The 26,828-nt window shown below is 37.9% G+C and overlaps 4 protein-coding genes across 17 annotated transcripts; 1 reads left to right on the forward strand and 3 right to left on the reverse strand.

The window, feature by feature from the left end:
* Window positions 1-303: 303 nt before the first annotated feature.
* LOC117237762 (solute carrier family 41 member 1-like) lies at window positions 304-9,688 on the reverse strand. Of its 12 annotated transcripts, XM_033502073.1 has the most exons (9): window positions 9,028-9,688; window positions 6,629-6,731; window positions 5,998-6,156; window positions 5,637-5,898; window positions 4,875-5,325; window positions 4,584-4,763; window positions 3,022-3,461; window positions 2,670-2,890; window positions 304-2,167 (listed from the first exon to the last, which is right to left on the reverse strand). In XM_033502073.1, the coding sequence occupies exons 4-9, from the start codon at window positions 5,723-5,725 to the stop codon at window positions 1,827-1,829; spliced, it is 1,722 nt and encodes a 573-aa protein (XP_033357964.1). In that variant the 5' UTR covers window positions 5,726-5,898; window positions 5,998-6,156; window positions 6,629-6,731; window positions 9,028-9,688; the 3' UTR covers window positions 304-1,826. The 12 variants fall into 12 exon arrangements, with proteins under 12 accessions (XP_033357964.1, XP_033357966.1, XP_033357968.1 ...); XM_033502075.1 differs by lacking the exon at window positions 5,998-6,156 and having other exon boundaries at window positions 5,637-5,777; window positions 9,241-9,688; XM_033502077.1 differs by lacking the exon at window positions 5,998-6,156 and having other exon boundaries at window positions 9,241-9,688.
* A 569-nt stretch (window positions 9,689-10,257) lies between these two features.
* Window positions 10,258-17,263, reverse strand: LOC117237767 (solute carrier family 41 member 1-like). Of its 3 annotated transcripts, XM_033502085.1 has the most exons (8): window positions 17,156-17,263; window positions 14,346-14,430; window positions 12,515-12,944; window positions 11,948-12,419; window positions 11,693-11,840; window positions 11,396-11,598; window positions 11,185-11,333; window positions 10,258-11,085 (listed from the first exon to the last, which is right to left on the reverse strand). In XM_033502085.1, the coding sequence occupies exons 3-8, from the start codon at window positions 12,905-12,907 to the stop codon at window positions 10,900-10,902; spliced, it is 1,551 nt and encodes a 516-aa protein (XP_033357976.1). In that variant the 5' UTR covers window positions 12,908-12,944; window positions 14,346-14,430; window positions 17,156-17,263; the 3' UTR covers window positions 10,258-10,899. The 3 variants fall into 3 exon arrangements, with proteins under 3 accessions (XP_033357976.1, XP_033357978.1, XP_033357975.1); XM_033502087.1 differs by lacking the exons at window positions 14,346-14,430; window positions 17,156-17,263 and adding an exon at window positions 14,201-14,339; XM_033502084.1 differs by lacking the exons at window positions 14,346-14,430; window positions 17,156-17,263 and having other exon boundaries at window positions 12,515-13,202.
* LOC117237766 lies at window positions 15,148-18,046 on the forward strand. Its single transcript, XM_033502083.1, has 2 exons — window positions 15,148-15,614; window positions 16,193-18,046. The coding sequence occupies exon 2, from the start codon at window positions 16,223-16,225 to the stop codon at window positions 17,837-17,839; it is 1,617 nt and encodes a 538-aa protein (XP_033357974.1). The 5' UTR covers window positions 15,148-15,614; window positions 16,193-16,222; the 3' UTR covers window positions 17,840-18,046.
* Window positions 18,047-19,773: 1,727 nt separating this feature from the next.
* On the reverse strand, window positions 19,774-25,873 carry LOC117237764 (alkaline phosphatase 4-like). The gene is made up of 8 exons (XM_033502082.1): window positions 25,267-25,873; window positions 24,210-24,316; window positions 23,262-23,482; window positions 22,988-23,180; window positions 21,824-21,990; window positions 21,160-21,471; window positions 20,613-21,042; window positions 19,774-20,032 (listed from the first exon to the last, which is right to left on the reverse strand). The coding sequence occupies exons 1-8, from the start codon at window positions 25,293-25,295 to the stop codon at window positions 19,839-19,841; spliced, it is 1,653 nt and encodes a 550-aa protein (XP_033357973.1). The 5' UTR covers window positions 25,296-25,873; the 3' UTR covers window positions 19,774-19,838.
* Between the last annotated feature and the right edge of the window lie 955 nt (window positions 25,874-26,828).

The following is a 26,828-nucleotide window of genomic DNA, read 5'->3' on the forward strand; positions in this document are numbered from 1 at the left end:
CTCGCTTTTCCTCTGTTCAAATTTTATTTTCTTTTCGTTCGAGTGTTAGGAGAGACTCGAAGGAAAATATTTCATCGTTCGTATCATTATTGTTGGCACGTATGCAAATATATACATATCTGTTTGGGGAAAAAATTAAATTCACTTAAAAGATACTGGTTAAGCAATGAAGTATCTTCCTCCGAGTTTTCCTAGAACGGAACGTTTATCGTTCTCGTGAAATCTGTATCTATATTTGTAAAAGGAAGAGTTTTGCTTTACACCTTTTGTTCGTGTTGGGTAAAAAATAGTCTATCTGCCTCCTTGAAACAAACATTATTGTCAAGATATATTTATAGCCTAATCTTTGGTGTGGTTTTCCTACTGGTTTTTACAATGTTTTTCAAATTTTAGGCATATGCTACGCTCGTGTACGCGTGTTAAGACAAAAAAGAGACAAAGTATATGTTTGCATCGTTTGCATTTCAACATGCGCGTGTATCTATCGGCGACACTCCTAAAGAAACCTCCTATGACGAAACCTAACTCGTTTCGAGGTACATATTCAATATAATCTGTGTACATAGAGAAAATACATTTTGCAGTGTCGATAATCGTCTAGCTTCGGTGGAAGACTCGCGAAATTATGGACTATAGCAGATGTGTAACTATCATAGCGAAATATGAACTTCTACAATGCCGCACTGCGACTGATTTTATTGAGTGATCGAGAATGCGCTAATAGTTATTACAAGGAGGGTCGCTCAGTGTCCCGCCCCCTTAACTTCGTTAACAAGTTATTCAAAGCGTTCAAAAATAGTTCGTGTGGACATCACTCGATATTTAAATTACCTACTTAATTCCCATCGTATACGAAGGCAACTATTCGAAGACACGTACACATTGTATCGATGTTACAAATATTAGGTATGCGGATTTCATTCAGTTCGTAACATATGCGACTTAACGACTGATCAACTAAAAACAAAATTCAGTGTAGTATCCAAGCTGAAATAATATCTCGAATATACTTTTTTCTTAAACTGTTTCATATCCGGATTCTGGGATGCCTTTTCCTTCCTTTACTTATCTCTGATCACAATCTTCGCGAAAACGCGGATTGCCCATCGATCTAAAATTATTTATAGCTAAAGACTATCATAAGACCTCGTGTACATACATAGTCCAATTATGATAAACTTAATTTCTTCACGACTAGATGAACAAGGAAAAATAATATCGCGGAATCATTGTAGTACGGGACTAAGTAGTGAATCAAACCGAATCGAACTAAGTTGAATCGAGTCATCTGCATGAGAATTCGGTTTAATTCAAACAAAAATATTTCGGGCAACAAGGTATGCTCTATATTACTATACAATATATGTACCTCCGCAAAAGCACAGCCTTATTAGGCATTGGCCTTCATTCAGTTACATATACATTTTTTCGATGTATTGCTTTCTTTCGTGCAAAAAAAGTATTACCTTTCCACATGGCGTACTAACAAAGCGATTAACTAACTTGTAATTTTCCTTATACAAGGAAAAAACATAGAATATGTAACGACGATAATAACCACGGAAACTATGGCGACGACGACGACGACGACGATGGCGACGGCGACTATGACGATGACGATGACGATGATGATGACGGTGATGGTAACGTTGATGATGATAATGAAGATAACAGCGACGACGACGACGACGACGATGGTGATGCCGGTGACGAAGACGATGTCAATGATTTTTCGAGAGAGGATATTTTGTACGACGCATCGATAACTATAGTCGCCTCACAGGAAATAATCGACGAAATCTTTGCAATCTATTAGAATGCAATTTTTATGGAGCGATCGTCTGATCAGAATCCTGATCTCCAACGAGATAGAGGAATTGGAAAGCGATTGCCAATAAACTGATGCCTAATAGGTCCCCCATTGCCGTCAAGTACGGAATTGCTGAATTATCGGGATCGATTTTTCGCTTCCACATCCAGTGTATCATTATGTAAGCAATGTACAGGAGAGCAGCAACCTGCAGCGTGGAGGCACACAAGTAAACAAAAACGAAGAGTGGCGTTAACGAAGTGTTGCCGTCCTTCATATAATTGATCAGGTAAATGAAAATGATGTGACCTGGTATAACCATCGCCATTAGGACCCTTGTTGTTCTCGCGTGCATACCTGACAATCAAAGAAAGAGGAAGTAATTAATTCACCTTTAGGTTGATATTAAGTGGAGACAGATGCATATACACCGTCGACAATGAGCATTAGGACAAAACCACGTGTTACGTTTACTGGGAAATTTTACCATGTTTCGCTTTATTATTTTATTAAAGGCTGGTATTTTTCTTAAAATACTGTTACAAGAAATTCCTTGCACTTTTCCAAATTACGGAAACGTATCAAAGGCATAACTTAATTAATTATGAAACTAAAGGAACGATTCTTGCACGATTTGAAACAAATAACGAAATGCAAATTCCCAATATCTTGATTCGCATCACCATGGTTTCCGATTTGCCATACGATGACAATGAAATAACAGATTCATAATATAATAACAAGAAAATAAAAGCGGTAAATGGCAATCAATTTGTACTAAATATCAACAAGCGTCTTGATACTCGTGGTCGTCGGTGTAAGTCTCGACTCGTGAGTTTCGTTAATATGGCTTAATTACCTTTGCCAAAAAAGTTAGCGATAGGTGTAATGAAGATAACAGGATGTGTGTGACCCGGTGGAATTAGAAGCGTTCCCAGTTCGGCTTGCTTATGAAGGGCCGTCGATATCCTGCTTGCTTGCACAGCTACCAAATTTCCACCGACACCGTTGATCACCGGTTGGAAAACGGTCAGGTTTTCGAATCGCGACACCATGAATTCGAGTATTAGACCACCGCAACTGCTTGGTCAACAACAGCGGTCGTTCGTGTTCACTTTAATAGTTAGTTCGTGCCTTCTTTTTCTGTTTACTTTCCTGAGTCGTTCTTGGCACTCGCAATAATTTTAACGAAACGGAATATCTGTACTCACCTGCTGATCAACATAGCGATCATTACAGGAGTCCATCCGAAGTAAAGGACATCGTTGGTGTACTTGTTTCTCTTGGCGATCCATACCCAGAGCGGCGTGACAAGGATGTAACAAGCGATCACCAGAGGCGCGACCCAATCTTGTTTATTTATCGATTCGTAGAGAATCGTGGATATCCAAGAGAGCAGGGCTAAGGAAGTGATGTCACCGAGACTGGCGGCGATCGGTGTCGCGACGTTGTCCGGATTTATGTGACAATGACGGGAGAAAACAATCACACCTGCGGTGATCAATCCAAGGACGAAGGATGCCAAAGAGGCGGTAACTAGGCTGCTTGCACATAATAGGTATGCATGATCCAACGAGATGGTACCGTTTCGGAATGCTCCCATTACGATTGCCACCACAGAGCCCAGAAATCCAACCACTATCGCCTGGCACTGCCAACACGAACTGATCTTCTTTACACAAATATCACGCCAAACGGCAGAAATAACGGCTGTATAAGACATATTACTAAAAAACTGTTGACCAGAGGAACGGAGACAAATAAAAGTGAAAATTACACGGGAAGAACAGGATGAGTCCATTTTTATCAACTTTCTGAGCTTGATGTCGCTTGAAAAGAGGAATCTAGCAAATCTGGCAGCATCAAAATAGTCGACGAGTCTTGAAATTTTACAGAAAATCAATAAATATTCTTAAAATCTCTTAAAATGTATTTAATCCGAAAACCAAAGAACAAAATGGTTTGGCAGTGCAAGGTCGAGCGACGGCACGGCGAATTTGGAAACGAATCCTCTATAAAAACGTAACTTGTCGCATTCTTCCCTTGTGGTCTTCAAATAGAGATCTGTTGCGCGCATCTTACCCATTTTTTGCATGATTTTTCGATTAAATATTCAAAGGATATATCGTGACTTTTAGAAATATAGCAACGTTTCAGAGTATCAAGATACGTCCGATAAATAATTAGGGAACTGTACAACGTAGATATCTTTAATGTTCTTCCAGTAAACTGCGAGTGTTCCCAAGATAAAGGATGTCCTGGTTAATAGATTAATAAAAAATGAATATTGCAAATTAAAACGTATGCATTTTGTGGTAAATGATCGTACGATCAGGTGGAAGAGCGCAAGTAACATGACGTTTACACTTGAAGGTCGTTTACCGTTGACGCGTTGAACGTATAATCAAATAAAATTGTGGCGCCAATGATAAGGCACCTGCGAGTCGTACGTCTTGTCAGTTCAGGTATCTGACATGGAATAATTTTTGTGGCCAATATATCGTAAGATGTGTTGACAATTGCTAGAGTTTGTGGAAAAAGTCGTGGAATTAACGAGTACGAAAAAAACGAGATAAAGGAGACGACAAGATGCAATAAAGTAACAGACGACGCGTTGGAATAGAAAAATCGACAATGATGTGGAACGATCGCAAAAAGCGATAGGTAAGTGGAAGAGAGAATAGAGATAAAGAGAAAGGGAGAGTGCACTTGAGACAATATTTGCGGATAAAAAACAAGGAAAGATTAAAAATAGAATGTGAATCCGACTCACTTGAATCAAGACGAGATTTCCGACGATCATGTGCCACTGTTCTTTCGGCGCGTCCATGTGTCCGAGATTTGCTTGAGTCGAAAGACGAGATGCGAGAGTCATTTCCAAATTTCCTTTCAAACCCAACAGTGCTGGTACCAGAATGATGAGTTCGCTCACTTTCTCAAACACGACCCAATGCTGTGGAAAGCAGCGACGTATAAAAAGGATGTTAAATCTGAAGCTGTACGGTATTTAATCCGATTTCGATGGGAGAGATAGAGGAAGACGAGGGAAAAAATGTTTTCATACTTGAACCAAATCTAGGACTAATCCAGCTCCAACCATGCCAAGGCCGGCAATAAGAAACGGTATAAAAACTTGAATAGTGATCGCTAGGTACGATTCGAGGGGTTCATCCCCGTTTACGCCGTAGATTTTACTCTCAGCGACGACGTCGGGGAGGCGGCCGCTATCGGTGGTTCCCTCGTCGAACATGGGTACCTCGACGCAATCTTCCTCGATGGATTTGTCGGTAGGATCGGTGGTAGTATTCACCCCGACAACGGTGTCCATCCATGCATTCGCATTCGTGCCCGTTCCCATAGCCGTCACCGCAACCATACTCGTGCCTGTGGCAGAAGTTGTGCCCATGATCGTGTTTCCGACTGTTGATTCTGAGATAGTGCGCGAACGAGCACGAACTGGCGTTACCCTGTGGGTAGTTTGCTTCTCGGAAAGCAAAGGTTCCTTACATTGATCACTGTCAACAGAAAGTTAATATAAAATGCATATATTCATAATATACATGTTTGTAGCATATACATGTATTTATACCCGACGGTAGATAAACAGGTATTTTTATGAATGTGTAAACCGAATTCCAATCAAGAAATGTAATCGAGTCACAGATATGGCAAAACGTACGCCTTAATTCTATCAGTGATATCTCGTTCAAGATCATGGTTGTCAACTAGTCCGTAATTTATTTATTATCGTGTACGCTTCGAGGATGCACGAGCTGCGTATCAGATTTAAGATTGAAAACGAAATAATGTCAATCGTTGAACGTACTTTTCAGTTTTAGCTCCTGTAACATCGATATGGGCGTGTTTGTCGGGAGGTAGTCGTACCGGATGTTGATGCACCTGGTCCTCTATCATCTTCTACTGAGGACCCCGTGTGACTCGCTGCCACGGATATATAGCCATTCTCCTTTCAGAATGATAACGCTTGTCTAAATGTTCGCTCGTTGTAGTTGTATTTCAGGACAAGAATCGAGCAAATTACGTAACCAGCGAGGGACGATATCTCTAGTCTGATTCGCTCGGAACCACTGTAAGGCACGTCGAAAATTAAAACACATCGACTTTTAACGTCGTAAGCAAGTCAGATTTGGTGTTACGAATTCTGCAAACTGTTCTTTTGCTCGTACCAAACTATCGATGATTCGATCGGTGCATTCATTATATTCGACACGTTGTCTATTGCCACTCGTTACTTTCGATATCACTGTTTTTTCTTTTCTATCCATTTTCACTAATCTGCATCTCTCATAATTTTTCATTGTCTCATTTATCTTTGTCACTAGTCACTTTATAAAAAAAAGAAAAAATTAAAATCAAATATCGAATCAACCTACATTTCGTTCGTGTTATATCACGTAAGAATATGATCGTCTTTAAAACGATTCTAATAGTCAAGTATATTATAATTTTACGTGAAAAAACTTGAATATTATGGTTATTTAAAATCGTAAAATACTTCTATAGTCGATGATCACAATTTTTATTCGGACATAGTTTCTTCGGATAAGAATTAAGACAAAGATATCAAACGTTTGTTTTCTAGCTTGAAAAAGATGTCAAAAGAGAAAGAAGAAAAAGAAAGAGGAAAAGAGAGAGAAGATGGAACAACTCTAAAGTGTAGTTTGCGGATTATAAGATATCGATTAGCGTCCCTGCTGTTTACGTAACGAATACGTTTCGGCAAAGGAAGAAATATGAATTTTGGAAAGATGTTACATAAATATCATACTTGGATGTGCATCGATACTTTGACCATACCTGTACCTCTGTAAGGGAATCCTCGATGGTGTGTCGAATCGTGGCCAGATTCATAGACTCGAAAAATCTGATTTTTAATGTTCTCAAAACTGTTGTATCGATTCTGATAAAAAAGAAAATCAACCGTCGTCACGCATCTGGTGGTGTAAGGCTGGTGGCCTGGTGCGAGGCCGTTTCACGCTATGGTTACATCGCGACTGATCTCGATCATGCATCACGTTTGTCTCCTTTAAACTCACTTAGGACTTTTACCGGGAACATACGGTAAACGGAGCAAGCGCGAATTTATCGATCGTCAGCCCAAGTAAACCTTGATTGTTCGTCTACCTTACCGTCTGTTATTCCTCGCCTATCTACCTGTCTGCTTTTCTGCTTTCTTGCTTGTCTGCCTAGCTGCCTGCCTACCTGCCTGCCTTCCTATCTGTTTGCTTGCTTGCATATCTCTCTTACTTTTCTGCCTTACTCTTTATCTATTTACGTTTATCTGTTATTCTAACTGTTCGTTCACGCAATTAAATATCCATTCGCATGTTTGATTATATTTCGTTCGCTCGACGAGGCTACTTTTTTAAACTTGTTTATCGGTTAAACCCTCTCTTTGTCTCTTTCTTTCCCTCTCACCACCTCTTCCTCCCTTTTACCATCGCGTTATTTTGCTCGATCGACCTTCGCGCAAAGAATCGATACCTTAATCCGTTTCAAATGTAATCTCCTATCGAGATTCGATTTTCTATCATGTAATCGATCAATCGACAAATGTTTCATCACGATATCGTTTATACCGGGGCAGAATTTATTTGAATTTAGAACGTAGGTGCGTTTTCTCGGTAAAGATCACGAACTCGATATTCATTTATCACACTTTGAAATCTCTAAATTTACGGTATTAATCAGTTCGCTGTATACATTACTAGATCGCTTATATTGAAACTTATTCATTCCGCGTTTATCATTTCAACGTAAGTTTCCACGACTGTATTATACGATTTAAGTCAGATTCTATCATCGCAATGTTTATTTACTATTTAATTGGATCTCCTGTATGTGTACGTATTATTATATCTTTATCGCACTATGTATTCTTATCTATTTCCTAAAAGACCGGTTATGTAAGATCTCTTACAATTAGTCGTCCATAAATCGAGTGATTCGCTATGACATTGAGTTTCAACTCTAGACTATGTCGTGATGCCACGATAATCTACGTTTCCCGTATTTTATTAATTCAATGTACTTTCCTTACTCACTAATTAAATCGACTTCCGTATTTTGCCTGCGAATTCTACTCTTTTTTTTTCCTCGATGAGTTCATTCAATTTTAATACAGTAACTCGGTTTAAATACATCTTGAATACGAATAATGTTGACGTCGCAATTGATCTCAAACACGTGGTATAGAGAACTAATTGCTGCAAGTATAAAATTACAATTGCATCTACAAAGTGTGCGATCTTCGAAGGAAAAATTGTAGAATTTTGACATCGTTACGTATCCCATTTAGATATATAATAATTTATAGATATTAAAAATAATTAAAATAGTGTCGGTATTTCTTTCAATAGATTTAAGCACTCTCGATAAAGTTCGAAACAAATTGATACAAATAACGTAAAAGAGATTGAAACGTATCGAGTAAAGTTTTAATAATAATTAAAGATAGAATAATTACGATTTATGGCACGAATATGCAAATGAGTAAATTTATAATGCGATGGAAAAATGGAGTGGAAAGAATGAAGGTACAGAAAAAGGAAAAGAGAGATAGGAATGCCGAGGGTGACTACTATTATCGTAATTGCGATACGTTATGATATCACGTGTACTTATAAGTGCGATATATCATTTTCGATCGTTCTACAGCCGCACGACATATTTCTTCAAATGTAAGTATGTACTTGTTAAATCAATATCCAATAACCACAACGTTGTAATATTAATCGTAGAAGTATATCTGCAGATGAATGAAATAATAGAAATTGTGAATAAAAAGCGCTGTTCGTCTCATCATGTTATAAAGACGGAAGGACATCGGGTAATCAGAAGTATCTTAATTATAAAAATGAAATGATCGTATGCGGTCGGAAATCGAATATGTCCTGCAACATTCATGCATCGGGATTTGCAAACATTGCCGTTTAACGTTAACGGCGCGCGAGTACGAAGCACTTCCGTAACATATTCACAAATTGATAAATTACTCCACGTGTTTAAGTTCGACCATGAGGAGCAATAACTTAACATACGTTTTGATACTTGGTTCCCGTGACCCGTGAAGCGTGCATTCAATCGCATCTCTTTCGTTTATCATGGAAGGCCAAGAATTTCGTTCCTTCGTCCCTATAGTGCCCTCGTATCTCATGACAAAGGGGGTATAGTAGTTGTGTCGTAATTATACTTACTCACGGTTGTATCGCGAGGCGGAACGGTAGTAAACAGCAAGGAAATACGTAAGAAGAAAATAGATCACGAAACAATAGATTCACGTTAAAACGTGTTTTACAATCGCCTTTCTTCACACACCGTCAAATTGCATTTTTCTTTCTATTCCAATTAAAACTTAACGTGTTATGAAAATCAATGACTGATATATAATTTTCTACTTTGATAGTTACTTTCGTTCTGTATTTTATTTTGTCTTCTTTCTTTCTTTCTTTCTTTCTTTCTTTTTCGTAATTGACGATGAGTAAACGAAGAATGAAGGACAGAGTACGAAAGACGTATGTATCTACAACGTACGAATGGGGGACGATAAAATACAAACGAAAAAGAATAACACGGATCCGAGACAAAAGTATAATCGACTGAGCGGATTTTTATTTCTTCCGTTACCCTTTCGTTATTACGTATTTAGTAGAAAAAGGGATCCAAAAGAAATATAGAAACGGATATTCGACCGGTAACAATCGACTCAAGGTTCGCGACACTCTCTCCCTTTCTTCTTGAGAACTAGAAGCTACCGCGGCGGACGTAGGGAGGTCAGTACGAGAACAGTTTTAGAAAACGACTTAATCAAGCAACGCGATAGATAAAATCTAAAAGGCTCCGCCGAGAACGAGGCGATAGTTGGCACTGACAGATCTAACTATTTCATTGACGGAGACAGGCTGATGTGCTTCTCAACCACAGCTTGGTCGTTTCGTTTGTACGTTGTGCGTGTGCGAATCGTTGACTAATGTTGATGTGCACGTGCACGCATCATGATGTATATTCGTTGAACGCACACGCTCAGATGCTGCCTCGCTTATGCGATTACGCTTACAAACCTTTAAGCCCTATTCGTAACTCGATCGTACAATATCGTACGAAAGAAAGACACCACTGTTACGGTCCAAGTAGAATTGCGCTTAACTCGAACCATATTACAATTTGGCCTATCTGCGGCTGCACTCATAGCGTTCTTACCCCTGTGTATATCTTATCGCGAAACTTCTATCTACTCATACTTCTCTTCTACTTTTCCTCATTTTTTTCTCCTTCTGCGTTTCTTCTTAATCCATTTCCCCTTTAACGTTCATTCTGATTCTGGATTACATGCTTCAATTTTTAAAGCAATTATAATACCGTACGTAATAAAAATAGAACAGGAGGAAACCTGGAAATTGATGAGAAATAGTAAAGGTGAAACGACGTATATATTTTAGTCGAATTTATTTCGACTAGTAAGTACAATATTTGGTACAAAATAGTTGAGCATGTTGCGTTATATACGGTATGCTGGACGTGCTCACTTTAAAAATGGCAATTGAAATGAACGCTGTGTTCGTCAAATGTTATTAACGTTTGTACATACGTGTTTGCATGATGGTATTAAGAAATACAAACGATAAGTATGTATCTTTATACATTAATAACATACATGTAAAAATACGTAAATATTGATATTTAAGAATCGAACAATTCGATCACATATCGTGTAAACTTCACGAACGTATTGCCTATGAGATGACTGACTTTGAAACAATCCCAAGATTTGCTCCAAGATCAGATAATTTTCCTCCGTCCATAACATTCATTACTTTTTACATTTGTATCAAAATCAAGAAAAAGTACTGTACAACGAAAAGTGGCAAAGAAGAAAATAAGCTATAAGAAAACAGCGAAGAAAACAAAGGATAAAAGAAATAATAATATGGCTTGTTACAGAATACAATATATAAAGATAGGAATTGCATGAAATATTTCAAACTCAATTAAACATCACACAAAATCGTCAATGTTCTCTTTTCTATACACATTCGGTATCTCACGCGAACTCCGAATATAAAATCCAATCAGTCTCCAACATCAGAATCTCCATCTCCTATGGCATACAGTAGGTGAAACGCGATTCCTAGTAGTGCTGTTCCTATTAAATCACCTGCTGCAGTTAGATATGGTATTGCAGAACTATCTGGGTCCATTCCCCGTATCCACATCCATACAACCATCAATTGTGTGATGTATAACAATAATACTACCTAACGTTCAAACGAAAATACGAATGCAATGATCTAATTGTTCATTGCGTTTTTTATTGATTATATAATACAAGCGCTGATAAAAAATTGGCTGTATACCTGTACTAAAGCGGCAGTCAGATAAACAATGAGAAATATAGGTGTAAAGGAAGTATGACCAGCTTGGAGGTAACTAATGGTATAGCTAAATATCAAATGACCAGGTATTACCATTGTTAACAGAACTCTAGCAGTCCTTGCGTGTCCGCCTGTAATACATTCCCATTGTACCATATGGAAGACATCTTAAGTTTAGTTATAATTGACGTACCTTTGGTACAGAAAACGTAGAACGGGTTGAAACGAACGACGGGTATTTCTTGATTATTAAATCGGCAATCTTTATGCAAAGACGTCGATATTCTACTAGCCTGAACAGCAGCTAGATTACCACCAACGCCGTTTATTACTAATTGAAATACTGCTATACCTTTGTAATTGGATACCGTATAATCTAGTATCAAACCACCCATACTAAAATTAATAGAAACATTGCTGTTAAGCGACCAATGTTGATTTTTGCATGCGACAATTGCATGCATTTTCAAAATGAAGAATATGTAAATACCTGCTAATTAACATTGCACATATCACAGGTGCCCAGCCGTAATCTAATATTTCCTTGGTAAATGGATTTTTAGCTGCGATATAATACCAAAGTGGCGTGACAATGACATGAAATATTATTAACATGGGTGCTATCCATTGTGCATATTCTGAAATAATGTTGTGAATGTTTGGTTAGTGGAAAGCTATTCTACTTTTAAACAACTGTATACACTTTTGTGTTTACATATACATATATACAAATATACATATTTACCTGTTGCTTTGAATAGAAGAGATGCTATTCCTGAAAGAAGCATCAAAGTGGTTAAATCACCAAGGGAAGCTGCAATCGGTGTTGCTATATTATCTGGATCGATGTTTATCCGCTTGGATAATAATATAACTGCGACCATCACCAAGCTCAACAAAAAGCTTGCTATGGATGCAGTAACTAAGGCACTGGCGCATAACAAAAGCGCGTGGTAAATATCAAACTGTGCTTCTGGAATCCAACCAAGTATGATAGCAGCTAAAGAAGCCAATAAGCCTACTACGGTTGCTTGACATTGTATTAAAGCAAGATTTCCAACGATTAAAGTCCATTGCTGTTTCTTTGTATCCATGTGTCCAAGATTTGCATGAGTTGAAAATCGTGAAGCTAATGTCATTTCCAAGTTTCCTTTCAAGCCAAGCAATGCTGGCACCAATATATATACTTCGGATACTGTTTGATATACAGGCCAATGCTACAGGAAAGAAGGAAATCAACCGACGTGTGCGTTTAAACATTTTCTCAATGTCTTTATATTGCGCTCCTATCAAATTCGGTACTCGTACGTACCTGCACAACATCCAGTAACATACTGGCAGCCACCATACCAAAACCAGCTAACAGAAAAGGCACAAACATTTGTATAGATATAGACCAAACATTCTCATCTCTGAATTGCCTAAATTGAGTGTCTCGTGTAACTGATTTTTTCGCATCATCGTTAATACATTGATGATCAATTGGCGATGGTATAAGTCGCTGTGTATGTTCTCCATCGCTTTCTGTTTCTTCATCAGTTTTAATTTCCACTTCCATGGTAATATCGGAAATATTCGATCGAAGTGATTCATCACTATCTAGTCCCACCATTCTGTTTACGCGAAATTTCTTTTCTGATTTTCTCTGTCGTATGTCTGATAAATTACTTGCGTTCACCTTCATTCCTACATTAGCATGGCTCATTCTTGATAAATCGCTTTCCAAGCAGTACTAACGAAAACTGTAACGAAAAAGATGATTGCTGCTATTCTTTTGAACTCTGACAAAGATTGCGAATTTGCATCTTAATCAGAAGAATGTGAGTGTAATTGTTGTAACTGATGTGTAATTAACGAGCATTACTATTATTACTATTATTGTTATCATTATTGTTATTATTATTATCATCATCTACAGCATCAACGTCTTCATCCTCCTGTTCTTCATCATCGTCATTGCATTTATCATTATCATTATCATCATTATCATCGTCCTCATTATCATCATCATCATCATCATAATCATCATCATTATTATCGTCATCATCATCATCGTCAATGTCATCATGATCATTATCACTGTCATCGTTTTCGTCATTACTACCACCATCGCTATTGTCATCATTAACATTATTGCATTGCTCGAGAGTTTCCATCTTTGATATATTTTCTCTCTTCACCATATAATTAACAATAATTACAATGCTGTACAGTAAAAGAAAGATCTCTTTTCATTGCACATAGGACAGCTTATCTTTTTATTCTTGCTGTACAAAACTGTCAAACGAAAATTAGCATCGTATAAGAAAAAGCATGCATTCTGTACAGAAAAAAGTATTTATTGTGTGTTCATTTTGAAAGTACATAATATTTCCATATCTTACGCATCGGATGACATTAGGCGTGAATTGACTAATTCTTAATGATCGATATCGATATTTGTATCCATTATCCATTTGGGATGAAGTCAAACGCATTGCTTTTTACCTGTTTTGTAATCGATTGTTTCGTAATCATGATCGAATGGAAAATTCGATGAAAACAATTCATAACGGAGAAACGAGAAAATGAAAGACAATGAAACACAATTTCATGGTCGTGAAGTTAATGATAAGATCAAAGTAATTGGCGAATATGATACGAGTAAAATTATGAAAGTCAAAAAATGAACGACAGTGAAGTTAATAGAATTCGTATAATGATACGTTTAAACATTTAATAGATATCTACCGATATAAAATTTTAGAAATAATAATATCCAGAGTAAATGGAGGTTCGTTATCTAAAAGATTGCCATAAAATAGAAAATGGCTATAGCTTGAAATAAAAGTGTAATTGTTTATAACAATAATCTATTATGAAAAACGATATTATATTGTACAAAAAATTTGATCGAGATAGGGATGCTACAGGTTAAAATGCCATGTTTATGTGTAAAAAAAGGTGTTTCCATTGTAATTGCATAATTGCATAGCTTAATATTTTTGATTTTACGTACGAGATATTTAACATTGATAAAGATATTCTGGCTGTTAGTAGTATTTTTATAAATAATCTTTTGGCAATAAAACAAGGAAATACTGTATTGCCAAATTGATGATGTTTCAACGTGGAAAACATAACCTCGATGCCGTATAACCTACCTTGAACGTATAGTACGGCTCCATATTCGTTCGTCGTTCAACCACGTGGAGGCGTTCTCAGTTACCAGCGAAAAAGTATGAACAGCTGTAATACGAAACATTAATAATCTAGTTATTGAACCGTGAATGATGTATGCACTCTTTTATGGTACATATGTACGTGTTATATAATATTCACGCAATGCAATATGTATATCGACGAGTTCAAGTTTGACGAGTTTAAAGTTGTAATTTCGAACTATTGAGTTAAAGATGTACCAGAGATACGCGAGATCATATAGATAAAAACAGACAATTGGATAATAAATGGTTGATGATAAACGATATAACTGATTTTATTGTTTGTATGGAAACGTAACAAAAAAGGAAATTTACTTTACCGATACGTTTCAGTTTGTAAAAATGATAAAAAGCGAAACTAATCTGAGAACGAATTTTCTGAATATTATGAAAATGTATAAAATAGGATTAGTATTTTATATTGCAATGTTAACGGAGGTGGCAGTTGTCATGTACTCTTCCATAAATGAAATTGTTTCTTTCGTTAAATATAAGAAATTAAATTTACATAAAACAAACAGGAAAACAGGAATATGCTGAACATATGTTTAGAATGCAAAAAGAAATTTTTATAAAGTAAATTGGAAAATTAAAGTAATAAACAAAAAATTATACAATTATTTATTTTTGTATATATTCTTTCACGTACGTACGACTAAATGCATAATTTCCTAAAAATGCAAGAGAAAGGTACATGCTTAAAAAAAAATGTAGTCTTGTGTTGAATAGTAGAACAAGAAATTTAATAAAAGCTTCGATGATCGTAAAATAATGCAAAAATATTGATTTCGGAGGAAAATTCAATAGGAAATCGAAGGAAGAAATAAAGAAAACACGCGGCTGCTTTGTAATAAATTCATCTTATTACAAACGAAGACTAATTAATTTAGATGCAAGTTACCCTGGGCATAGAGGGTATACACGGGGGAATGATGCTCGAAATACTTTATCTGGGCAATGGGCATAGTGCCCGTAAGAGAGTTCTGTCTAGACGATGCATGCGTATTATATGAGACTTCGACGAGTTAGTTTGCGTCCATTGTGCGCCTTTCTATTGTCAAATCGATCACACGTTATTTACGTCATATCATTTGAAATAGAATCGGATAATTGTTTTTCTTTTTAATAATAATGGATTCATATACATCATAAATATTATTTAGTGGTTTATTACTCTTATATTATCAAGATTTAGTGTAATATTACAAGGTAAGAGAATTTCTTATTTATTCGTGTCTACTAAATTTTTAGTACAAATTTTAATCTTCTTTTCTCGTATGCCCTTTTTTTCTCTTTCTCTCTCCTCCCCGTGTATTCTTAATCGGATTCGTTTGCTCGTTCATTTGCATTTCTTCGTTACACGCTTTCGATCCAGATAAAGTTAGATCCAACACTTGTATATAATTGATTGCATAATTAAGAAACACTTGAAAGCTCTTTGTTACATAATACTTTCAATTAAAACAAAACTGAGACATTAAATATACAGCTACATCACGCGAGAGGTGACCCTATTAATTTATCAATGTAATCATGATAATCGTATCACATTGTATGTACGTGCGAAATTTTTTGCATAACCCATATATTTAAAGACAGTTTCCTTAAGGGTTCACATACTTTCGCGACTGTTCAAACGTTTCCCACTATAGCTGATTAATATAATAAATATCAAATTATGGAAGAGAGAGAGAGAGAGAGAGAAAGGAAATAAGAGAAAAGAAGGAAATAAAAAAGCACGAAATAAAACACGTCAGCACCGTAATTAATTTCAAATTTGAATAAAGTGACAGTGCACGAGTTTCGAAGAATCTGCGATGGGTCGCAGAAAACATCGGAGCAAAGGAAGCAAGTTACCACCGTTGAGATCGTCGAAATGTAACGTCGCTTGTGAGAAATCAACGACTTGCGATGAAACGAAAGCGAAGGAAGAGAGAGAAAGAAGAGGAACAACAGAGAAAACTATAACACCCGGTGTTATGCGTTACCAGAAAGAAAGGACAGACTGTTTTCACCAAACGAATGATCCAATCGGTGTACGTTCGCGATTAATGTATCCTTTGGTTCAGCTGTCTTTATTAATCAACTCATCGATATTATCAGAGGAGAATGAGAGCGTAGAGGACGAATGCATCGAATTAAAGGTAAAGCCACGGTTCGTATTCGTGTCTAGCCTTTGTATGGTTTGCTCGAAGAAGTCTCAGTTATTCTGTGAGCGTTGCCAAATGGTGTCTTATTGCTCGATAATGCATCAAACCCAGGGACTGTCGCAGCATCGTGAGTTGTGCGAAGCACTGACAGAGATTCATTCGTCCATCGTCTTGACACTCTCTGATGGTTCTGGCGTGCAATTGGACGCGGACCAGTACCGTATTTATCGGCTAAAATTGCTGGCGATACTCGAGTCTGAGGTCAAAAGATCGTTGGATCTTTGGGAAAAAGAAATCATATTATATCCTAGAGTTTGTCGAGTTTGTCGTCGATTTAGCGAGAAACTGATCTGCTGCGTGCAATGCGGAATGGAATTCTTTTGCGAGGAACATGGTGACGAACATAAAAATTGGTGCGAAGAGTTCCGAGTTTATCAAAGAATTTTGCACCTCCAACACAAACACGGTTACGTTAATCCGAAAATTCCGAACGTGCATCTGGAAATGTTCGTGGCGCAGCCAGAATTCGATTTTGATAAATTAATGCATCGAATTTACGGGAATTCTTTATATTATCGTCAAATGGATTGTTATACGTACGCTCTATTATCGCATCTGTGCACTATCCCACTGACAGCCCTTTATTCCATGCAGATTTCTTGCCCCGAATGGCGAAATAGAACCGATTGGACTATTCATATACTCGGCGCGGAATTCCAATTCGAAGGTATACACTTAGACGTCTGGGAGAAACTGTTTCTTCATTTCTTACCGAACTTACAGAAGCTCCATTTGATTCTGATCGGGCCAGAGTTACAATTACCGAAAGACGTCCCACCTAGATTTTTATCCATGGTTCAACTTTGTAAGAAATGTAAATCCGCTGGTCGAGTTGTTATCGTTACGTTTAAACCGGAGAAGCTTTATCACTGCTTGGTTCGCGACCCATCGCAAACTCTTGCTACTCCTGATTTAATTTGTCTCTACAATCCTGGTCTCTATCGGACGACTGGGTTTGCAGGAAAAGACACATGGCTCGAAACGATACGCGAGTTTTCCAAGACGTTAGCTCCAACCACCATCACGTCTTACACTGCGCAAGAAATGCTTTGGGAAATAAATCGAATAAATTCCGTCGCTGACGTCGAAGTTCTTTTACAACCGTGTAAAAATCCATTTGCGTCGGTCAAGCCAGACCGAAACTTCGTTAGCGATAATACTAACCCTCTTATCTATAAGAATTACTACATTACCATTGTCAAAGGGAAATCGATTGTACTCTAGTCCTCTGTATCGCACACGCGGATAAAGTATACACGCGCGCCTTGTATACGCTCTTATCGTTAGATTTACTATGTATCAACTGCAAAGTGTATGCTTTTACGGCTTGAAAACTCGTCAAGTATACGCGAGTTTGAGAAATTCCCAACTAGGTAGGAGCAGACAATTGGCGGGACATTATTTTTCATTCGGAAGTAGGTAAAAAATGTAGAGTAAAAGAGTTTTCCGCTTTGAAGAAAATAAAGTTGGAACTTGTATAATCAAGAATTAGTCTGATAGTACGTGCGTACTCGATGAATCGAAGGGCTCTTGACAAACTCGGCTCTAGCGTCTTTATGCATACTTATATGTACATTTTTTTACCGTTTTAATAAATCATCCTCACGAGACGATTTCTCCTGTCTCCGTGTATTTTTGTATTCCTGATTTCCACATGTTCAACGTCGATTCGCATACTTTTTCCGATATCAGAATAACCGAACAATAAGTTGATGTATCTGAGGTACCAGGACTGTGCTCTCCTTCCTCTTGCATTTCAGGATTTACGTTTAATTACGTAGACGAATTAGTTGATTGAAATGTGTGTCAGGGGCATCGTTGATTCTTTTCAGAAAGATCGAAGTGGGATAGGAGTGGAATGGAGGAGGAATCGACCAAGACGGACGAACGTTCTCGCCGAAGATCGAATAAATGAAAACATATACGTGGCATTGAGCGCAAAAGCGAGCTAAGCTACTTCTTCTCTAAATGCGAGTTTACAACGTTGTTTTATTCGCTTCTGCTCTCAATGTTTCGTATCGTCGTACATCGGAAACGGTTTTCCGTTCGATTTTTTTTCGTTTGGTCAACTGTAAGTGAACCGCATATTTTTCAAAAACGAGTACAATTATAGTTATGGTTACGATTATCAGCTAATTTGCGTATATATCACAGATGAAACTGCATTAATTAAATAACTTATGTTCTCTGACACGCGCTTACAAGGGCGTTAAGGCCCGTTTCAGACGCGTTCGTTAGTTTGGTAGAACGATTTTGTCGAGAAGATCCGTTTTATTAGATTTTATTGCCATAATACTATGGATACGTTTGAAATACACGTACGTTCGAAACGGATCTTTCTACATCCATTAGAAGATCGACCAAATCGTTTCACTAAATTACTCGACTACACTTTCGTCCACACACGGTAAGTTACTAAAATTACTCGCCACTCGACTAAACCATTGAAACGTCTTACTAAACTACTCGACTAAATTATTAGTCGCGTCTGAACGAGCCTTTACATTACGCACGCATACATGTACGCAAGTATATAAATATACTATAGTAAGTTGAGCCAGACATTGAAATACAATATGAATCGTGAAAATTATATACAAAGGACAATTCGTATTGTTGATCACTGTATTCTAGATCAAACGTACCAATAGTTATTTGCGAATATATTTGTCGCTTATGCCTATGTGTACATTACCGCTCATAAGCGTTCGAAACAACGCTTTAGTTGATTTACAGTTTATAAAAATCCTTCTTATCTCATCTATGTTTCAGAGACGGTAAAACCAATTTTATCGTGTTATAAAGATAAAATAACAATAATACAGAATGTAGCCGTTATTTGTTAACACGTAACTTTGGCTCGTGATCCAGTAATTAAATTACATCCTGTGGCAAAAATAAGAAAAAGAAGTTCGAATACTTTCGAGCGGTATACACGTGTGTCTTTTGTACTGCTTTCAAAATCAAAGAAAGTGATAGAAAAGAAAAAGAGGAATACAGAGGAGAAGTAACAAAGAGTAGGAAAGGTATCAAATATATTTGACGCGTAAATTATAATTGGCTATGGAAGAATTCAACGATTGGAGAGAAAAAAGGGACAGACGAGACCCAGGCAAAGGATATTTAAGCGAGAAAGAATAGCGAAGAAAACGCGAAAGTACGATCAGCAAGAAGAAGCATACTCGTCACGTGCGTTGTTCGTACTTATGGTTAATACATACGATTAATCGAACCCGGTGACGATTAAAAGCAGCACGGACGTCAAGAGAAACACAATAGGGGAACTAGTAGGTTGAGTTACCGAGTTGTGAGAGTTATCACAGTGGGAAGGCCAGTTTTTGAGGCACGCCGCATACGCTACCACGTGAGCGATGTAATTTTGCTCGAAAGTGCCACGAATCAAGTGGGAGTACGGACCTGAAAAATATTTAAGAATTAATTATATTTCTTCAAGTAGAATATAGAGTCAGAAATTGAAGAATATAATAAGTTAGAATAAGTAAGAATATAATAAGAAGAATAATAAGAATATAATAAGTTTGATAGATGTCGTAGAAATTGATAACACAAAATTGTATTTTGTTTTATGTTTTAGAATTATCGTAAAATATTATGACACAATAAAGCTACCTTCTGGAAGTTAATCTGCAATAAATAGAATGGTATCTGTCAATGTCAAACATACAGCAATTTCGTCAGTTGAACAGTGCATTATGCAACGTTGATTGTCGAGTTATATAGATAAGATAGAGACGCTTTTTCCAATTTCATGCGCTATCTTAATTAATTTTAGCGGTATTATTTACAGCAGGCTAGCTCCCACTTCATCATTAATATCCAATCGATAAGATTTTGAACTAACGATTTAAATTTCATACGACATAGTGTCCGTTGATTTCATGAAAGCATAGTATTACTTTCGATCGCTAGTTTGTCGTTAATTTCCATATCTCGATAACGTCGGTAGACGAAAGCAAGCAAAGGTAATATATTTTACCTATGGCGTAGACTCCAACGTCTTCGCCCCCGTGAGTTTCATCTTCCAAGTATATGCCAGCCATATGGGGGTAATATGGTTCATCGCGTTCCTTGTCTTGATCGACAGGTCTCCATGTTTCGTTAACGTTGTTACTATCGTTTCGCCTATGATGATAGAATCCCGGACCATTGATGTAGCTGAGCGTTTCGTAGGACTGTATTTTTGGGTTGTTTGGATCGTTGGCGAAACCAAGGATATCGTTTCCACGTTTCGGATAACCATTCATGGTGAACGCGTGCGAGTGGTCCGCAGTTACGATCACCAACGTTTCTTCCAGTTTAACTTCCTGCAGAGCGACCGATATCGCCTCTTCGAGTTCCGATAATTCCCTCAACGCTAGCTTCGCCCAGTTATGGTGATGCGCCATGTCTATTCTTCCACTCTCCACCTATGTCCGCAACGAATATTTTTAACCGCTTTGCCATGACATTGCTTCTCTTTACACGAACAAAAGATTTTGATAAAGTTCTGGCATAAAGTTGGATCTGTTTAATCATTCACTCACCATTAAAAGAAAACCTTTGTCATTTTTCTTAAGCAACCGAACAGCCTGCTGAGTCATCTCAGCTAAGCTCGGTGTTTGCTCCGTCTTCACAGCATGGTAAGGGAGATGACTAGGAGCAAAAATTCCGAGAATTTTCGACGTATTAGCGATATCGACGGAGAGAAGCTGTTCGAGATTGGTCACCACTTTCCCGTCGGGATTATTCTCAGCCCATACATCCGCCAAATTTTGTCCATCTCCTCTGACACACGTATCGGGATCTATCGGCTCCATTGGTAAGCCCATATGTTGCGCTCCACCGCCCATAATCACCTAACGTTAATTAAACGATCGTTAGACGAACGTTCGAAGCGGCAACGAATACGTATGGAAATGTAGTGGCTCGCCAAAGTATCCGGACAACTGATCGTGGAATATCTTTGTGAACATATTATCACGCACGCTATATAAAGCATTTTGAAGACGAGGAACGATCATCACGATTATAACAGTACAGAATTTGAAACATATATATCGAAAATGTGCATTGTACGATAAAAATTTACGAAATCGTTATTGCAAACACGTACGCTTAACGTAAATACGAATAGTAAATTACGTGTCCTAATACTTATGGCGAACAGGGTACGCGAAATCAAGGGAAAGGACAAATGCATTCCCTTACCTTGAACTTGTTTCCTGGTTCGTCTTCGATTAGTTGTCTCGCGATATCCTTTACGCAACCTTTATATTGCGCCGGTATCGACGTATCGCATTCCCAGTCGCGATTATTAGTATGAGCGTATAATCCACCCGGAGTAGCATGCGTGATCCGAGTTGTCGTGACAAACCCTGTATTTCGCCGAACGATCCAGCAAAAAAGGAAATGAGAAAATCATCCAAAATTTGTCAACGACCGAGTCGCTTTATCTTGTATTAACGCGTCTCTTTCGTTTCATATTTGATGCGAGTTTATACTAGGAAAAAGATGTTTGTTCTCGCGTTTCCTTCATTCACCGACATATTGGAAAGTAATGGCGAAAAAGCGAGAGTTACGAGCGTTATGCCCTAGATAAAGCGGAAAGTTGGCTCGCGACCTTCTCTCTGCCGTGTCGTTTTCGAGCTCGTCCCGGCAAGGTCTATTCGATACTGATGTTTAATGTTTAACACCGGTAGCTGGCCGTGAGTAGGTCGTCGTTGCTAACGAGTCACGTTCACGTCAGTCCCGGTTCTATCTATGCGTATCGACCATTCCATTCGGTCAATTATACGTATGTATAGTTACGCTTGATACGTGCATCTACATGTACCTATATATATAGATGTACCATATATATATATATATGGTATATATATATACAGTATATACATATATACATATATATGGTATATATATTATATGGTATATATATAAGGTATATATATATAAGGTATATATATATAGGTATATATATAGGCATATATATATATATATATATATATATATATATATATATATATATATATATATACACACATGACATATATATATATATATATGTATTTAGAGTGTATGTGTGGTGTATATACCATATATATACATATATATATATTTATATATATATATATATTTATATATATATACCATATATATATATTTATATATATATACCATATATATATATTTATATATATTTATATATATACCATATATATATATATATATATATATATATACACACCACACATACACTCTAAATTTCTGGCGAAATCTATTTTCATCTGTCTATTTACATATTTGCAAGGGGTTATCAGTTCAACCCTTTGCCCTATCATTTCCTTCTTTTCGCAAGGATACAAGGCGGCTTACCGGTATCCATGCCACTTTCTTGCGCCCAATCTGCGACAGTCGTAACTTTGCTCTCCTTGTCGGTTTTGTTATTACACCGGTTAAACGAAGCTTTCGTATCTAATCCAATAACCTTGTATCGGCATTTAACACCGGAAAATATCGCGGTAGCTGTCCCAGCTGAATCGGGTACTTGTTTGTCGGTGTTGTACGTCTATAAAGAACAGCTCGAATAGAAATTTGTCCGGCTACGAAACTTTTGCAAACCGCTGTACGCGTATACGCGTATAAGTACCTTGGCGAATCCAGTGTTAGGAAAATTTTCGAAAGCCAATTTGTATTCCTCGCCGGTGTTACCCTTGATTTGGCCTTTGTATATTCGACCAGCTGTGATCGTAGATACTCCCATGCCATCACCGATAAAGATAATTACATTCTTCGCGCGATTTTCATTGTTTCGATAAGCCAGAATTCTTTGAAGATTCTCTTGGCCGGATTTTAGCCAAAAGGACATATCTGTAAAGAGTAAAGAAACACGCTCGTTTGTAATATCATAGCGAATAACTACGAGATTACCGATGTTTACGTAAATTTGTATTTTTATCAGGGACCGTAACCGTTATGACCCAAATTTAAGAAAGCTACAGAATACAAATTCATATTTTACTTGGAACGATTTTGGCTAGGATTAACCATTAAACACGACTAAAATTTTGTTAGTCGTCATTATCGATAAATATTATGGACGATACACGTTTTTATTGGTTATCGATAACTATTATCGATAGGAGAACTATCCTTTTAGTAGGTACCTGTAACCATCGCCGATAACGAAAAATTATTTTTCTGCCTGCTTTCGATCATCGTCAATTTTTATCGAATTTGAACGAAAACGAACCATTTCGTTTCGAGTTGCTCGAATTTAAATTGCTGGAATTCAGGAAACACGACCGATCTGGATGAAGCTCGAAGAGCATGCACATGTAGTAGAAACGTGAACGGTGTTTAATAAGCGATTTAAAAGCGTGGAAAGTGGCGACCTTGGTAATGTCAGTTCACGAGTTCGTGAGTCTTGGATGCCACGTAATTGTCAATTCGAATAATTATAAAGATAATCGATTCTTATCAACATGCCAGGACGTGTTTGTCGCAAAGAGCGACAAGTACTATTTTATCTAATATTCAAAATTTGCTTTTTGATAAAAGCCGAAGTGGGTCAAATAATTTGGAAATATCAACAAACCTTCGTAATGGGTAGCATTTCGAGGTAGAGAATTTGCGAGCTCGAGAAATCCCAACAGAGAACACGCTAATACGGCCAGACACCTCATCTTTGTGGAATTTGTAAATCTGTAACAGATTTTATACCATGTTGAATCGTATATCGTATCGTTGGTTCTTCGGTAACGCGACTTGTCGCGAAACGATCACTTAAAGAATTTAAGTTATTTTCGTATATGCTACTTCCATATCGGTGGTCGATATGTGGTAATGCAATTGTTTCAACAATTACGAAAGAATGGAAACAAAAGAACTTTTATCACTTGTTCGTTAAATAAATAGAACAAAGATCCAATAATACGCGACAGAGGCAGAGAAAGAAAGAGATATAGAAACCAGAGGTGGTATTTACAACTACAGCATGATGGATTTTGTGGTCAATGACTGGCCGTTCTTCTAGGTAAACATATATATATTTATATATATATATATACACATATATGTAACAGTAGTCGGCTATTGTAAGTTAATCGTGGCTGTTGGTTCATTAGTTATAATTTAAGGTTTCTTTGATTCGTGCATTGGCCGATTGAATAATAGGTAGCGAAAGAAAGATAGGAAGCGTTTTTTCTCGATGAGGCGAGAACAATTGGTTTGGTGTTTGCGCGTATCGGACAGGTTGATAAAAAGGGAGAGGGATATGAGGTGAACGAGTAACAGGCAATGAAAAGGGGAGCTGGTATTCGGGTCAGTCAGCGGAGTAGCGAAAACGTGCCGATACACATCCTGACGTTTGTAACAAGGCTACTGTATAGGTAGCGCGCGAAAAGATAGCAAAGATAGGAAGACGAGTCGCGAACAGCGAATGACTATTGTCTTTAACCTATATAGCTGCGATACACGGTCACTGTGCATACCGACCGAGAGTCGAGAATCGAAAGTCGATAGTCGAAAGTCGTTCGAATAGTCGTACTCGATCGTAAAATCGTTGTCGTGCTTGACGGTTCAGCGCTTTGAAGCGGTTTGGCGGTATTTTGCTGGCGCAATAAAGGGGAACGATACTCGTGAAAATTACCTACCCAAATAACTCGATCCGTAAATGGATCATGCTACGTGACAAACGTCTTCTTCCGCCCGTGTGGTACGTTATAGAATAGGTTCTAGTTGTAGATCTCACGGCGTTTACTGTCGTTAGCAGGCACGTGTTTCGAGTGGGATCATCCTTCAACGGTTGACGAAAAGGATCACCGTGGACGAACGTGAGTTAGCAGTGAGAAGGCGAATGGATTTGTCCGATTCGATCGAAATCGGTTGATCCTGTTCGGTGGCGATGTCCCGAATTTTTACAAACACAAAGAGACAGCGACGAGAGCAGCAGTCAGCGATAGTAGCAACAGCAACGGTAACAATCGATAGAAGAGTAACGGCGCGATATCGATGATGCGAATTAAGAACTGTATCGTCGTTCGGTAGATTTTATCCGGCGGTTATTACCTGACCGGAACGTGATGCCGTATTAACGCCAATACAGCGGCACTGAGGAAGTTTGTCACTTTATATAGCGTTTCAAAGGCCCTGGTAGATTGTGCACGAGGTGGAGAGCGTGCAAGGGACACTGAGAGTACAGATTCTCGAGGAGAGAAGTGGTTTGGGGAGAAGGGGAACCCCTCGTGTACTGCTAATCCGAGCGTAATTGAGCTGCTCGGTGCCATTATGTCTTATGTCCGCGAAAGATTAATTCGAACGCGGATCTCAAAGCATCTTGCGAGTCGCCAATTCTCCACTGTTGCTCTTCATCGCTCTTCCTCGCTCTTCTTTAGCTTTGCCACCTTTTTTCTCCTTCCTCCCGCCCCCTCTTCGTCCAATTTTTCCTCTCAACGATTTTTCGACAACCGCTTTCGAGCCAACGTCGCCTTGATTTTTGTTTACGCCCTCTTCGCTCAAATTAATTTGTCGTATGAAAAACTGTTACAGCGAACTGTTGCAGAAACCGATCATCGACCGATCGATCGACAGATTTTAACGATTGCCGATATCGAGTAGCGAATTTTCAATCGTCGTAAAGTGAAAAGGCAAAGAAAAAAACGCAAAGCGAGAGGAACAGACACGATCGAGAAAAGAAAAAGACAAGAAGAGGAAAGAGGAGAAAGATTTTGTCTGCGATAAAAATCCCGATATTACATTATATGCCGGTATCCGTTTCCTTTTCTTCTTCTTTCATTTTTTGCTAGTTTTATCGCTAATCTCACCTTGCAGCGACATATCCGACGCAAGATCGGGAAATGTAACGAGCATGAGATCGATGTGCTCGCGCATAATCTCACGAGTGCCGTGTGTCAAAAACAATGACAGCAAAACGAAGAGGGATGCAGATTAGCCAATCACGATTTCCAAGTTGCCACGAGCCTTAAGAGGTGAGACGAAAGTTTGACGCACGATTGGTTGGAGATAGGAACTCGCGTGTTGATTCGATGTTGATCTCCACGTTCTGTGCACGTGACAAGTACGAAATAAGCAACTTTCAAAGTTCTCACGACCAATGCGTGATCGGCGTTCACATTTCACAAACACCGGCTGAACATCGTGATCACTAGCTGATAACGATAATCACGGGTATTGTCATCGTGCGTGTTAAAACTCT

The sequence above is a fragment of the Bombus vosnesenskii genome, unplaced genomic scaffold, assembly GCF_011952255.1.
Source record: "Bombus vosnesenskii isolate JDL3184/JDL3185 unplaced genomic scaffold, Bvos_JDL3184-5_v1.1 scf7180000013398, whole genome shotgun sequence".
Lineage (NCBI taxonomy): Eukaryota > Metazoa > Arthropoda > Insecta > Hymenoptera > Apidae > Bombus > Bombus vosnesenskii.